The 14,928-nt window shown below is 40.5% G+C and overlaps 1 protein-coding gene across 2 annotated transcripts in view; it reads right to left on the bottom strand.

The window, feature by feature from the left end:
• The window catches only part of RAPGEF5 (Rap guanine nucleotide exchange factor 5), a 164,929-nt gene that overhangs the window by 89,501 nt on the left and 60,500 nt on the right, over positions 1 to 14,928 (bottom strand). The window contains exons 8-9 of one of the 2 annotated variants that reach the window (XM_054060155.1): positions 10,855 to 10,931; positions 4,401 to 4,526 (exon numbers count right to left, since the gene is read on the bottom strand). In XM_054060155.1, the coding sequence (XP_053916130.1) occupies positions 4,401 to 4,526; positions 10,855 to 10,931 (203 nt within the window). Of the gene's footprint in view, positions 1 to 4,400; positions 4,527 to 10,854; positions 10,932 to 14,928 lie in introns of those variants that run through there. The other variant, XM_054060156.1, reaches the window with a different exon arrangement.

The raw sequence follows: 14,928 nt of genomic DNA, 5'->3' as shown, positions 1-14,928 counted from the left end.
GCTGGCACTGTATGCTGCAGAAGAACAATCACCGCTTCAAATATACCAGTCTAACCTGGACATAGCAAGCTTGCAGTGCCATGAACAAATAAATGGCTCAGATATAACAGAGCTTGAGCCCAAACTTTTTAAATTATAGGACTTTTTCAGAACACTTTTTTATCCAGACTATAAATCTAAAAAGAAATTATAGCATACCAGAAAACTGAAACAAAAGCAGTATGGACTTTTTGACTCAGGTGCTTAAAGTATGAAGTACAAAAATGTATGCATATACAAAAGCTTCATATATACGCATATGTATATATATGTATGTATATATACATGTATGTATATCTATATACACACATACACACACACACAATATTACACCCTCTAGAATACATACAAACTGAAGAAATCCCTTCTTTCTGCCACCATAGTTGCAAAATACTGTGTTCAGTTCTGGGTCCCTCACCACAGGAAGGATGTTGAGGCTCTGGAGTGTGTCCAGAGAAGAGCAACGAAGCTGGTGAAGGGGAGCTGGAGAACAAGTCTTATGAGGAGCGGCTGAGAGAGCTGGGCTTGTTTAGCCTGGAGAAGAGGAGGCTGAGGGGAGACCTTATTGCTCTCTGCAACTACCTGAAAGGAGATTGTGGAGAGGAGGGAGCTGGCCTCTTCTCCCAAATGACAGGGGCAGGACAAGGGGGAATGGCCTCAAGCTCTGCCAGGGGAGGTTCAGGCTGGACATCAGAAAAAAAAAATCACAGGAAGGGTCATTGGGCACTGGCAGAGGCTGCTCAGGGAGTTGCTGGAGTCACCATCCCTGGAGGTATTTAAAAGACAGGTGGATGAGATACTCAGGGGCATGGTTTAGTGGTTGATAGGAATGGTTGGACTCGATGATCCAGTGGGTCCTTTCCAACCTAGTGATTCTACGATTCTGTGAAACCAAGCTTTCCAGTGAAACATCCAGCTGCAACATATTTTCCTTCTTCCAGACGATCTGCTTTTTCTGAGAAAAAATAATTATATTTATTCTCCTGTACCAGCAATGCAAACCAATCTGTGCTTCACTTGCCTATTGTGGGCCACAGACCTCCAACTTCACACCCTGAAGAACAGCTTTACCTACTTATCTGCCTGAAACCATCTTAGACACCAGGCTCTTCTGCATCCACATGTCATAGATCTTTCTTGCATGGATCACCAGGTTCTATCCTCAAGCTAAGACGAAGGTGGTGAGTATTTATTCGAATGATAGGAGGGCTCACCAGTCCTCCTCACAGCCTAACTCCCCATCATGCTTCACACTTCACTCACTGTACAAGAAAAATTTATTGGGGTCATTGGGTATCAAATTCTCCAATTATGCTGAGAGCAATTCCTTCCTCAAAGGAAAGTACAAGAATTAGCAAAACCCAACCATACTACATCTGTGTTTGCTGTTAATGTTGGAAAAATGTGTAAGGCTGTACTTATCTGAAGAGACCTGATTTAGGAACACAGTGGGTAGTACCAGAGGAGCTCCAACTCCATTTCCCACTATGTGCGTGGGACACAGTACAGGTAAACAGGAATTATGCATATGCACATGTCTAATTCTGCAGTCAAGATGAGTGGGTTTTGCATATTCCTAGAGGAGAACAAACTAGAATTCTGCTTTCAGCAAAAACTCTCCCTTGGCCAACTTGCAAAGAACAGCTTTACTTCTGGATGGATTGCAAAGCCTCCAGCCTTCAACAGTGACACCTCCGCAGACTGACGGAACCACAAAGCCCTGTGAACCAGCATCATTTCTGCTTCAAGATGGGCTGCCAGGAAGTCATCCTGGATAGCCAGCTCTCTGAGTGCGGGGAGAGGAGCCTGACAGGGTGTTCAGGCATCTCATTTACAGACCAAACGCTATCCCTGTGAGGAAGGCAGATCATTGTGAAAGCACAACTTGAGCTCCCCAGGAGGGAAAGCTGGTGAAAGCTTTAGTGCAGGGATGCTTGCTGAGAAATGAGGGTCCTGTGGAGAACGCACAGAGCCACTCCATTTTACTGCCTACAACGTGTGCCCATTACCTTGTGTTTCTAAGAAAGTAATGTAAGAGTAAGCTATGCTTTCGAAAATAAGTAAAAAAAAATAGATAGATGGGCACACTACGCATCATTTTCTAAGGACACCACACCCTGAACACATTGTTCCCCTACAATTTACACTGAGAACAAGGGACTGGGCAGTAAGCCGATGTCAATGAATCTGTCATCACTTCTGTAGCAGCAGGATGAGATGGGAAGATCTGAAAGCTCACATCCAAGAGGTACTCACTACAATCCAGCCTGCTGCTTTTCTCCTTGGAGAAGAGAGGGAACAGCTGCCCAGAGCAGTGAACTCTGCCCAGCCATCCAAACCCTGCCATCTGCACATGCGCCAAAGCAGCTTTCAGGCTATGAGGGAGGAAGGGAGGGAGAGGAAGGGATGGAAGCTCACAGCTTCCTGAATATATGCAACCCACCGCCCTCAGCACAGCAAAATGTGGGGTTTTTTCCAGTGAAAGTAAATGACTTGAGTCAGCTAAACTAAGAACTCTACAACAGACCTTGCCCGTGTTTGGTAATGCCTTCTTAGTGACTACTCCTAATGAAATCAATAGACTGCTTGAGGACTTAGCAAATATATCCACACTGAGGATTCTAAGTCTCTCTTAAATCTGGGCATGGTCTAGCTGGACCACAGGGAAAAGCTACATCACCTCTGAGCCTACAACAAGCAGCAAAGTGCAGAATGGGGTTGGGAAGCAGACCATAATTTGTTATTGCCAGCACTAGCTGTAAGATATTACCCATTCAGAAATAAAGGGCACATGAGGAATGACCTGGGCTTCTGCAGTCTCTCAGGCGACATTTATCTTTCCTGTCACCTCCTAGGTCTAAAAGAACACACTTGCCCAAGAGCAGTAACTATACTGCTCAGTATGGATATGAGCAGCTTGCTTTAGCTCTTGCTAAACTGAAGTCACTCATCTCCTAAATAGCAGCATTTGCTAAGTACCATACTTTTCAATGGAGAAGAAAAGCTGAGCACTTCTTTCCTTTCCATTTTTGGAACTGTACTGTAATCTGTGCAGCTATAGAGCCGCAGCTGACACCACAGCACCCTTTGCAATGACTGGAGAAAGCAGCAAAAATAGCCACTGAATTTTTGGAGTGCTAGTCCCAACATTCTCCACTCCCCTATGCCCACAGCATCTATAATCTTGCTTCCAAATCCTGAAACACAATTAAAAACCTTCCCTGGATGAAAATCTTCTTTACTTAAGCACCTAAACTTTTAATTGCACTTTGCTGATACGGTTTAAAGATATATGGAAATTCTGCCAGATGTTCATGGCTAGTGGATCAGATAGTAACAATTCAATCTCAGAGATTTGCGCCTGGCTAATTACTCTCCTCCCTCATGCACACCTACTGATAAAATTACATATTTTACTACATCAGACTAGACCTTATACACTGCTGAAGAAAACAGCATGAAGCTCTGAAATAAGATTTCATCTTTCTTTTCCTTTCCGCAGCTTTTCTTCAATAGCAATGAGCGTGGAGATGAGCTAAGTAGTGTTTCCTTTCTAAAGCACATGCCTTTTTTCTACCGTCCAGTAAGCAGAAAATAGAATAAATTACATACGCATTATAGTGAGACACATGAGGAGTAGGTGGGATTTTTGTTGTTTCTTGCAGTTATTACCCTGTGTACCTTTAGATGAATACGCAATCAGAATACAAATCTTTACCAGGAGAACAAAATTAGGATACATTGTGCTATAAGCAAAGCAGTCAAATGTTAGTGCATTTTGAATCCAGTAATTAACATCTGAATACGTGCTTTCAGAAGAATTAAACAGACTGCTGCTTTTTTCTGTGTAACTTTTGGTTTTGGTTGAAAACACAATTTTTTTAAAGAAACTACTCTATTCCCTATCCAGACCACTCTTTTTAATTCAAACTGAAACATTACAGCCAATGCTTGCATACAAATATACCAGCAGCAAAGTAATTTCAAGACAATTTAAAGTAAGTATTTGAAGCACTCATATACCTTAAACATTATTTAAATACACTCTAAATGCAAAACATTTCATAATCATTAAAAAAAACGGACAGAAAGTATCCTGGAATCACCTGTTATTTCCTATGTGGGTAAGATATTAACAATAGTAACTGACAGTTAATGACAACATAATAATTTAAGTGTGTGGACAATTATTGAACTGAACACAATTCAGAGAAACCTAAATGCCAAAGGACAGCAGCTACAGCTCCATAACTAATGTGTGCCCTGGATTCTGACCATCAGCTTTGCTATTTCAGTTTTGTGACCTAAATCTCCCTCCCCTACCAAAAAGAAACAGAAAACACAAACAAGAAATGTCTTACTTGTTCTGCCTTCTCCAGTGGTTTTCTATCCGCCTGCAAAAACTGGCAGTTTTCTCTTGCCAGCTTCTGGACCAGCTCAATCCGTCCGATGTCATCTCTTCCCTGAAGCTTGCACAAAACCCCTGCCTTAAGGGTGGGAGAAAGAGCAAACAGATACTTAAATCCACAATCCCAGGACATGACACCGCCACAAATTTCAGCTTTAAAAGAAGTGCATCTGTTTTCTCATATTTGCAGTGCCACTTGCTGAACACAAACAAGTCGCTGCTTCCCGGGAAACAACTGGAGAGGAGCTGAGGCACATCTGATTCTCCAAATGTATCTACTTTGAGGGAACGAAGGCAGGGCTAACTAAATCAACCGCTCCTCTGAGTGTGACTATCAGATACGCTGTGTTTTATTTGTTCCTGTCAGCCTGTTTCCTGTTACATAAGAGAACAAGAGCAAGAGGTTAAAAACTCATGGGAAAGTTAGCCTGGAAAAAGAATGAGGCACAACACAAGGCACTCCTAAAAATAACAGGCTGCAACTCCCCCTGCTCCTCCTTCAGCTATTTTTCACGTATGCAAGCCTCAAGAGTTAAAAGACATTTGTGCCATGTTTATTTATTCTGTGAATAACAGATCAATATCTTCTGATTTTATTTAGGGAGAAGAATGAGATTTGCTTTAAAAAATATTTTAGAGCTATTTGTTTTCTTGGCTAATATTCTGCCAGTTATTCATACTATGCTGAGAGTGTTACATCAAAACATTCAGCACTGGTTATTTTATAAAAATGTCATATATATAAAGACAGATTCATGCTTGCACACAGGCATACCAGATCTAGCACAAAGTTAACTGATGAGGGACAAACTGCTCCCTGCAAAGTCAGTGGCTAATATCACTGTCCATGATTTGGTCATGGATAAAGACTCTGCGTAACTAAGAACTGGCTTGATGATGCTGCATGGCTTTTATTAGTCCAGATGTTTCCTGACAGGAACAGCATATACCTTGGAAGGGCCAGGCATGAGGCATGGCTGTATGACTTCAAAGGCAATCTGTAAATAAACCTTTTTCCCTACTTACTGCACCTTTTTCTTTTTGCTATTCATCTTGAGTTTTACTGAATCAGTATGTACTCCAAAACTCATACAAAACCCTATGGGTTGGGGACTAAAAGCCAGAGATGTCCTGAGTACTAATGCGTAGAGTCATGCAGGCTGCATTCCTTTGGCTTTCAGAAAGTTCCATCCGTGACAGCAGAAGGCATGAGAGTGCCCACCCAAACCATCCTACTGTGGTTCTCCAAAGGGAGGGATACGTGGGCTAAGGTTTCTTCAGCTGAGGAGGGCAACAAATTCACTTTCTGAATAAGTGCTTTAATGCTGACTGAAAAGATGTGTTCCACAACCAAATCCAGGGAGTCATCCTTACTGAATTATTTGAAATAAATTTTTACAAGTCTACATTCCTCCAGTCTGGATGAAGGCATCTCCTCACAGGCTCGCATCAGGCACATGCACTCTGGAGTAGGAAAGAATTGCAGACACAGACGGTGCTTTACATGTCCTCTGCTTAGCCAAGAGCTTCCTGAGAAACCTAGCTTTCCCACATAAGGAAACTACACGCTGGTTTGAAGGTCAGAAATCCACTGAGGGACTAAGGAACTGCAGTGCCTATCCTGGAGGTCCTTACAGTTTCTTTGATATTAGCTCCTTCTGTTTTAAATTGAAGACATGAATTTATAAACCAGTTCTGACACACCATTATCACCTGTAGATCAGGAGGAAGACTGATTTTATCAAATGTGGAAGAATATACTGAACTAGTTGTCCAGACTTTTTTATTTAATAGAGAAAAAGAGGTACTTAAAAAGAAAAAAAATAAAATAAAAATTACTCTACCATAGACATTTAAGAGTGGTCAGATGAGTTCTTTCCCAAAATTCTCCTTTTTCTCCAGTAATTTACACAGGGAACCTAGGCAGTTGTCACATTCTCAGCTCAGGTCTGACATCTGCACCTCACAACACTTTGATGGCTTGAAGACATCAACCAGAGCCAAACCTGCTTGTTATATGGCTTTGGGATGCTGCTTCTGTGCACTGTGATACCCTCAGGCTTGTAGGCTAAGGACAACTCAATCTGTTACAACCTATTAAGGCTTTGGGCTATAAAGATTTACAGTCTTTCTGGATCTTAGTAATATGGAAGCACTTTTCACACCTTCATGTTGTGCCCAGACAAGACAGACCATGACCTACAAGAGACATAGATGGTTACGAGTCCCTGTACTTCAAATGCCAGATGGATACCAACAGAAATGCAGTGTTCACTCTGCTGAACGAATACTTATTGACCTTCAGTGAATGAAGCAAAGCCCAATGGTTAAAATCACTTATATTAAGATGAAGAAGGTAAACTTCAATTTTGAGGTAACAGTTGGCTTCAGTGTGTTCAAGTGGAAGAAACATCCTGGAGAAAGACGACTTTCTGAACATAGCGACTTCATTCTGTTTCAACCCTTGCCTTCTGCCTGTATTCAGACCGAGCATGTTATTGCCTTCTGCATGGAAGAGTACCCCAAGGAAGAAGTAACTCCAGATACAAGCCCTTAGCCCTGCCATGCATATGATCTCGACGTGGTAATTTCATTAGAGAACCATATTGTCCTGTTTCAAATAACCACCAAGAAGAAATCTCACATTTTAACATGTCCCCTCCTTCACCAACTATTCTTTAATCCAATTAATTGCAGAGAAAGTGAAAATACCTCCACGATACTCCAGTACCTGAGAGTGGCATACAAGGAAGCTGAGGAAGGACTTTCTATAAAGGCATGTAGTGACAGGACAAGGGGAAATGTCTATAAATTGGAGAGGGGCAGATTTAGACTATACATAAGGAGGAATTTCTTCACGATGACAGTCGTGAGGCACTGGCACAGGTTGCCCAGGGAAGCTGTGTCTGCCCCATCCCTGGAGGTGCTCAAGGCCAAGTTGGACAGTGCTTTGGGCAGCCTGAGCTAGTGGGACGTGTCCCTGCCCATGGCAGGAGGGGTGGAATTAGATGATCTTTAAGGTCCCTTCCAATTCAAACCATTCTATGATTCTACGATTCTATGAAATATATTTATTTTATCCTCTGGGCTTCCAGAGAATAAAAGCTCAACTAAAAAATTTCTGGGACGACTAAGGTATTTTCAAGTTAATTGTACATGCTTAGCTATGAGAGTAAAGAATGCACTTGAAATACAAAAGGCTAAATATTATTTTTTCATAATTAAGAAAAAAAATATGAATCCCTTACTTTTAATCATAGAATCATAGTATAGTTAGCGTTGGAAGGGACCTTAAAGATCATCTAGTTCCACCTGCCCTGCCATGGGCAGGGACATCTCACTAGATATGGCTGCCCAAGACCCCATCCAACCTGGCCTTGAACACCTCCAGGGATGGGGCAGCCACAACTTCTCTGGGCAACCTGTGCCAGAGTCTCACCACTCTCATCGTGAAGAAATTCTTCCTTATGTCTAGTCTAAATCTACCTCTCTCCAGTTCATACCCATTCCTCAATTATGCTGACTTTCCACTATAAATCCTTCTGCTAAATACTTATAAGAAAGCATCCAGGTCAACTAATTAATTCATTGATGACAGCTTCTAAAAGCTGGTTGGGAAGGTGTTGGTAGAGTCTCCTGTTACTGGTCATTTTCACTTGTCAATATCAATTTAATTTTCAAGCAATATCTTTGAAGATGTTAGATGAAAGGGTAAAGGCAAGTCATCCTACTTGCAAACCACGATTTCAATTTATATTTTATCGGGGCACACGCCATCCAAAATCTCACATGCCTAAATGTTGGTGCTTAGTCCTCTCATTCATATACATGAGCAGAGATACAAGTATTAACTTACGTGAAGGTGAAAAACACAACGCTGCATATTTTAACTGGCTTTAATTTAATGAATGATAAAAGAACATAGAAGCTTTATAGTAAGGCTTTACTACCATTCATGACTCAAAATTACTATAATTAAAGGTGTTTATGCAATATTTGGAATGAAATTAAAAAGTTTAATTGGAAGGAAAGTAAATTAGTCACTACTGAAGTTGGAAAAACAAAGATGCTGACAACATATTTTCTGTTTCAGCACATCCATTGGAAAATTTCCTCTGCAAAGATCATAAATGAATATGCTAGCAGTGACACAGAGGTGAATTAAGACATCCCTAGGGAGACTGTATGGGATTTTTTTATTTATATTATTTACATTGTTTACAGCATGCTCACTTTTAAAAAATCCCTGATTTTTTTTTCCACACTTCTACCATTTTTGTCAACTAACTCCAATATAAGACAAGGCTCTGTCCCACAGAGTGGTCTTTAAAGCAGACACCACACCTGTCAGCTCTGCTAACAGAAGCAGTTTCTAGTGATTTGGGTTTTTTCCCACTGCACCTCCATCTCCTTCTATGCCTGGTGAAAACAACGTAACTATTACAGGCTTCACCTTCGATCAACCTGAAAGCTTAAAACCTTACACCAGTGCCTCAAAAGATCATTTGATTTGCTGCAGTCACATGCATAGCCTCACCAACATGGAAAAAAATTCCCAGAGTTTAAACTCTAAACCCAAACTATATTTGGTGTTTATATATTTATTTATATTTTTATATATATATATTTATATATATTATAAATATATATATTTTTATATATAAATATATATATTATATATATTTATTTATATATTTGGTGTTGCAGGATGATGTTATTATGGTACTGATAAAAAAATTGGAGCAAAACATACTTTGATAATGCTCCTGCTCTCCTCCCAGTTGGGCACTTGAACACTTTTGTTAACTGCTCACTTAGTAACTGTTTGATTTTAAAAGTATTTCAAATTCTTCCAAATTTTAGAAGCTGGTTTTCAGCCTAAAAGCTGAGTGAATCAATATACTATAAAACCCCAATATTTATGTGTTTTTATAATCTGCCCAAGTAATCATACTAGCTGGTTATTTAGGAGCTTTGAGCACGCGTCATAGTCTTTCTTTTCACATCTCTGACATAAATGTGAAGAAAAATTTTCAAAAAATAATAATAACTACAACAATCAAGTAGAACTGTGCATATATGAAACCTGAAATAGAAAACAGAAAGCCAGACTTTTTGTGCAGCAAGGTCAGTATTTCCCCCCTGAGTCTTTTCTATAGCTCTGTGATGCACATCTGAGCTCTAGAAGATTGATCCTCAACCTCATACTGATGTGAATTAGGAATGAAAATCAGAAAACAAAATTTTCACACATTAGGGCTCCTACTACACATTTTATTTAAGTAGATTACTGTGTGCAATTAAGAAAAGAGCAGGCCATTTTGAACTTCTTGCTTGAGCATGACTCTGAAAGGTATGCTAGAAAAGCCCAGATACACACTGATTCATAGGCATGTCCACATGGGCCCCAACTCTTCTGTCTCCACTCTCCAGGTGTCTGCCATGGCCCAGGTCTGCTACTGGAGCTGCGTACAGCCCCTCCAGGGCTCACTGAGGTTGAGACAACCTCTACCTTTAGAAAGATACAGGTACTGCTAACTTGGCTACATGGCTCATTCCCTCTTCAGCTAGGCTTGCTCATAGACAGCAGTGCAGATATTGTCTTTCTCTCACACAGCTTTTTAGTGGGAAAGATGTTATGAGACAAATCAGAAACATGAACTGCAAGTTGCACATGTAGGAAGAAGAAAAGGTGACAACTGGTGGGAAACTTAAGATTTGCAAGAGGAATAAAAGCAAGAAAAAAACAGACAAGACTGGGAGAAGTCAGTTTTAAATTAAAAGCAATAATTGGTACCAATACAATGAGCAGCACAGTTATACTTGCATAGTTTAAATGCATGAACTGAATGGCTGAATGAACTGGAGATTAATCAAAAAAGATTCACACATTTAAAAAGGGTAAGCAATTTCACAATAAAATACTCTTAAAAGGCAGTTAAGTTTCTTCTGAGCAATATCTGGAAGCATGCTTTCATTGTAAATGAGGGCAGTTACAGAAGGAAAGAAAAAGATTGTTGCTTACGCTCGAGTGACTAATAAGTATCCTCATTTCATTGCATGTCTACTTACAGCGATTAAAATTCAATCAAAATGTCACATGCCCTTGCCTCCTAAACCACATTTGATTTTCACATCTGGTATATGCTATGTGTATTATCTAAAAAGAGCAGACAGATAGCTGAAGAATACCATCCAATTGCAACATCGTGGGATTAATGCCCAGAGTAATCATCAATCTTATTCTAAATAGTCACATAAGACAAGATCCAGCAGACTTTCTCCTTCATACGGGCTCCCTGTGCAGAACATCGAGGGAAATCCATTTCCCAGAGCTATTGAAAGCAGATCCTTTAACCTACAGATCTGAAAAAGTTTCCAAGACACCATTAATCTTACACATTTACCTGAGTATCAGAGGTATTCTTGAGCTCTTCTAGTCCTCTTATTTCTTGACTGCCATTTCCTTCATTTTGATGAATTACTAAAATAAGAAAGAATTAGAAGAAGGCAGTTTTATATCACAAGAAACAGCAAAGCAGCATGGCCCAGTTTAGAGAAAACTTCTTCCAAGTTTAGCTTTCAAGTTAACCCCTTGAGTGGTTTCAGACAAATCGAATAAGATACCTTCCTGGGTTTGGAAAATCCTAAATAAGGTATACCTTATTTTTCCCAGTCAGTAAAATGTAGTAATAGTTATATTCCTGTTACTGTGAGTCTTGATAAAATAGTAACATTTAAGGAAAATCCACTTTTTCATACATGATAAACAAGACCTGGTGACACACAAAGAACAAAAAAAATCAGACCTCCCTTTACTTTTATTACATTGCAGAAGGTCAACTCAGACTGAAAAAAAACCAAGAAGATTTATCCCTCATTTCAGTCTTGGAAAATTCTTTGTAAGCAAAGTGATCTCAATCTCAACAACCACCACGACCACTATCCATTAAAGTCATCTCCAGAAATAAATGGTAGCAGAAGACGTACTATCTGCTTTTGTCACAACAAGAGAAGCCAGTAACTTAGTTCATTTTGCTTAACACTAGCAAGTTTTGCGAGATTTTAAAGAAAAAAGTTTTGGATCAACCTTGTCATCTCCATAAGAGTCCAAATCAGAGTTATCAATTTACCTAGCTAATGAAATAAAGACCACTTTCGAAGGAACATATCCGACTTCTGTATTGCAAACAGCTGTGCCTACAGCTATAGCCCAGTCAATAAACCCACCTGCTGTATTTTGGTGGGACATTAAGTCCTCAGAGTAGGAGGGTCAGAATAGACGAAACGCATGCAAAATGAGTTTACCTTACACCATACCAATTTACTTATAAGCATCATACTCAAATATCATCAATCTTGTGTACACATCTAATGATTTGCCAGTGTACCCATAGCAGTTGTAAAAATAACAGTGCCCTTGAAGTGACAGAGCTGGCAAATCCATTTCCTGAACACAAGGCTCATGGCTTTGATGGATGGGCAGGAGGATTCAGCTTGTGTGCTTTCTCCTGTCCAACTCCTCTCTCCTTCACCCCTGGGTACCTGAACTGCTTGTCAGGCTGCATCTGAACAGCCACAGCCCACAGCACACTGTTTTCAGTGTTTCAAGGGTCACCAGTCCTATTTTGCCTTAAAACTACATCTGTGAGCTGAGGCAGTCTGGGATTCGATTGATGAACAAATTGATTGTTGAAGGAGCAAGAGAAGGACTAGCAGGTAGCAGTACTATCTTCACCAGCCACCCTCTCCTAAGCTTTCCTTAACCCTCAGCCTTTAAACATACAACCATGGCTGAGCTAATACATGTGACATGAGCCATGATGTCTAGCTTGGTATGTCCATCTGGATGCTCTGGGTCTTCTGCAGACAAAAAGCAGCCTAATCTTCACACAGCATCCAGCAACTTAAAAGAAAAGTAACCATAGACTGGTTTGTCCTGTAAAATAAAGTGTATCGATTTATTTGCTTTTTACTGCAGGATTTCTGCTGATACTGCTATGTCATATAGGGTATAATTCTCTTTCTTCCCCCACAGTTATGCCTTCAAAAAGAAAAAAAAAAAAGGTAAAACGGTAATTATAAAAGGGGTGAAAAAAACAGTTTGTCAATACAGCGTATTCCATTCAGGAATCTTAAAATCCACTATCAAAGGAAAAGAGAGGTCTGGTATAAATCTTCACTATTGGGTTTGCTGATACCACTTTACCAGCCAATCTCTGAAATTCAAGGTGACTGCTGAAAACACAGGGTCAATCTATAGATATAACAGAAAACACGTATAATGGGGGTTAAATCCCAGCAGCATTTAAAGATAATCAGTATCAAAATGTGCTTGGGACACTGTGAATATCCCCACCCTAGGTTGGAAAAGTAATGACCCAATGAATGAGTAACTAGAGTGACTGCCTCAATAGCCCCATATGGGCCCTGCTTTTCTAAGGTCAGGGTTTCTCAAGGCAGCCTTCTCTGTCTGACCAGGCTGGACTCTTGTGCAGCCTCTTCCCTTGTAATCTTCCTCCCAGCCTTCCTCCTCAAGAGCTATCTTGTCCTCTTGCACACTCCCACACTTGTGTGACCCCATTCTACCTCTGCCACTTTGGGGGACACAAAAGACTCAGGACACAAAGCATTCGGGACATCTATTTGCCAAACGCTAGTCAGAAGAAGAAGCATGAGCCAGGAATGTTGCAATGCCAGAAGGTATTAATGAATGCTAAAACACAGTTGTTTAAGCAACTGCAAATTGCTTAGGTCTGTGGCTGTGTTAGCAGAAACACAACATTTCCCCAACTCTTCTTTCAATTTTCTGATTTCTTTAAATCAATTTGCTGTAGCCACTGATGGACAAAATATCCCCTCAAACAGTGGCTATTAATCATACGGCATTTAAAGGAGTGGCACCTTGCTAGTAACAAGACCACAGGTCCAGGTTTAAGTGATTTACATTGATCCAGCCAGCTTTTCTGACAAGACTGAGCAGATGGGCAGTCTGCAAACAGCTGTGCCAGGGGAAAATGTTATTGGCTGCCAACTGGCCTCTTGTCACCAGCCCCTGTTACAAGTGTCCCCTTCCCTGCTCTGTGCCAGGGCAAGAACCCTAGACCATCTCCAACTAAAGTGGCCAGGAGCAGCATGCCATTGCTGACTTGGCTGGGCTGGCAGATTGGCAAAGGGACAGCATCTGGCTGAGGAGATATTTTCAAGCAGCAAACAGCTCAGGCTGAGCAGAGTAACATCTTTACCCAGCACAAAGGCAAAGAGAAAGAGGGTACACGACCACAACCCCAATGTATGCAAGGTATGCTTAGGCGTTGAGTAATTTCAGCATGAACAATTCTAACGTTGATGAGAAACTACCGCAGTTTAGACGTACCCTAAGTGAACAGATTATATTAAAAAAAAACCTGTTTTTATTACCAGTTTCACAGCTCAAGTCAAAAAAAAGGCTGAAAAAGTTCATAATCCAAACTCAGCTCTCCTTGGCTTCAGTGTTGTTTAGACTGTGTAAGGAATGTAGAAAAGAACCAGTAAATATTTTCTTAAAGGATAAAAAAAAAAACATCCCAGACCTCACACTGACATTCTTGCAGCCCTCTTGGGAGAGAGGGAGCAGTTAGCCTCTTTTTCATGAAATTTCCATCACAAACTTAATTTTTGTGGTTTTTCTGCCTCTTATCCGAACCTGTAAGAACCAGCCAAAATTGGACAATTTAACTATACCCAGAGAGCAATACTCAAGGAATCACACCATCTTATACACTTTTTCCATCACTGGAACGTAGCCCCTTGAAGGCTGAAGTGGCCACCAAGATGAACAGCAACCTTTAACTGATTTTCTTGGTTTCTGTAAGAAGCGTTACATGCCTATAAAATACAGAAAACCCATTAATTTCCTAAAAAATTCCAGTGTATTCAGAAATTTATGTTACTGAGGATCACCACACACACATAAGAAACCAATTGCTGTATTTCTATACACAGCGTCCCTCCTAACCCCATAATAACTTCACAGACCCGCCGCGAACTGGCCCAGGCACTGCCCTAGTGGGTTCTTGTGCACACAATACAAAATCTGTCATAAAATATAAGACTCCAAGAATAATTTCACACAGTACTGTTGGCTGGCCATTTATTTTTTTTAAAAAGGTTTGATGTTGCAAATTCAACTGTAGGAAAAATGAACAGAAGGTTAGGGTGGGATGGGGAAGCACTTCCTAGGCAAGTGTTGATTCTGGGATGTTTCCCTAAAACTGTAACATGTACATACAAAAAAGTTGTAAACTTTGGAGCTGGGCTAAACCCTTCTTTCTCCACCACCACGAACCCAGCTTTGCTCCCTGATACAAATACCCCAGCACGTCTTGAGAAGCAGCAATATCAGGGAAAGGCAAAGGTGGTTTACCTGTTTTATATGTATCTATTTAATGTTATGTTTGGCTTGAACCCAAAGTCAAGAAAAAAATGCAAACAAGCATAGA

This window comes from Cuculus canorus, chromosome 2, assembly GCF_017976375.1.
Source record: "Cuculus canorus isolate bCucCan1 chromosome 2, bCucCan1.pri, whole genome shotgun sequence".
Taxonomy (NCBI): Eukaryota; Metazoa; Chordata; class Aves; order Cuculiformes; family Cuculidae; genus Cuculus; species Cuculus canorus.
The sequence above is the reverse complement of the archived record's forward strand: the minus strand, read 5'-3'. Positions and strand labels throughout refer to the sequence as shown.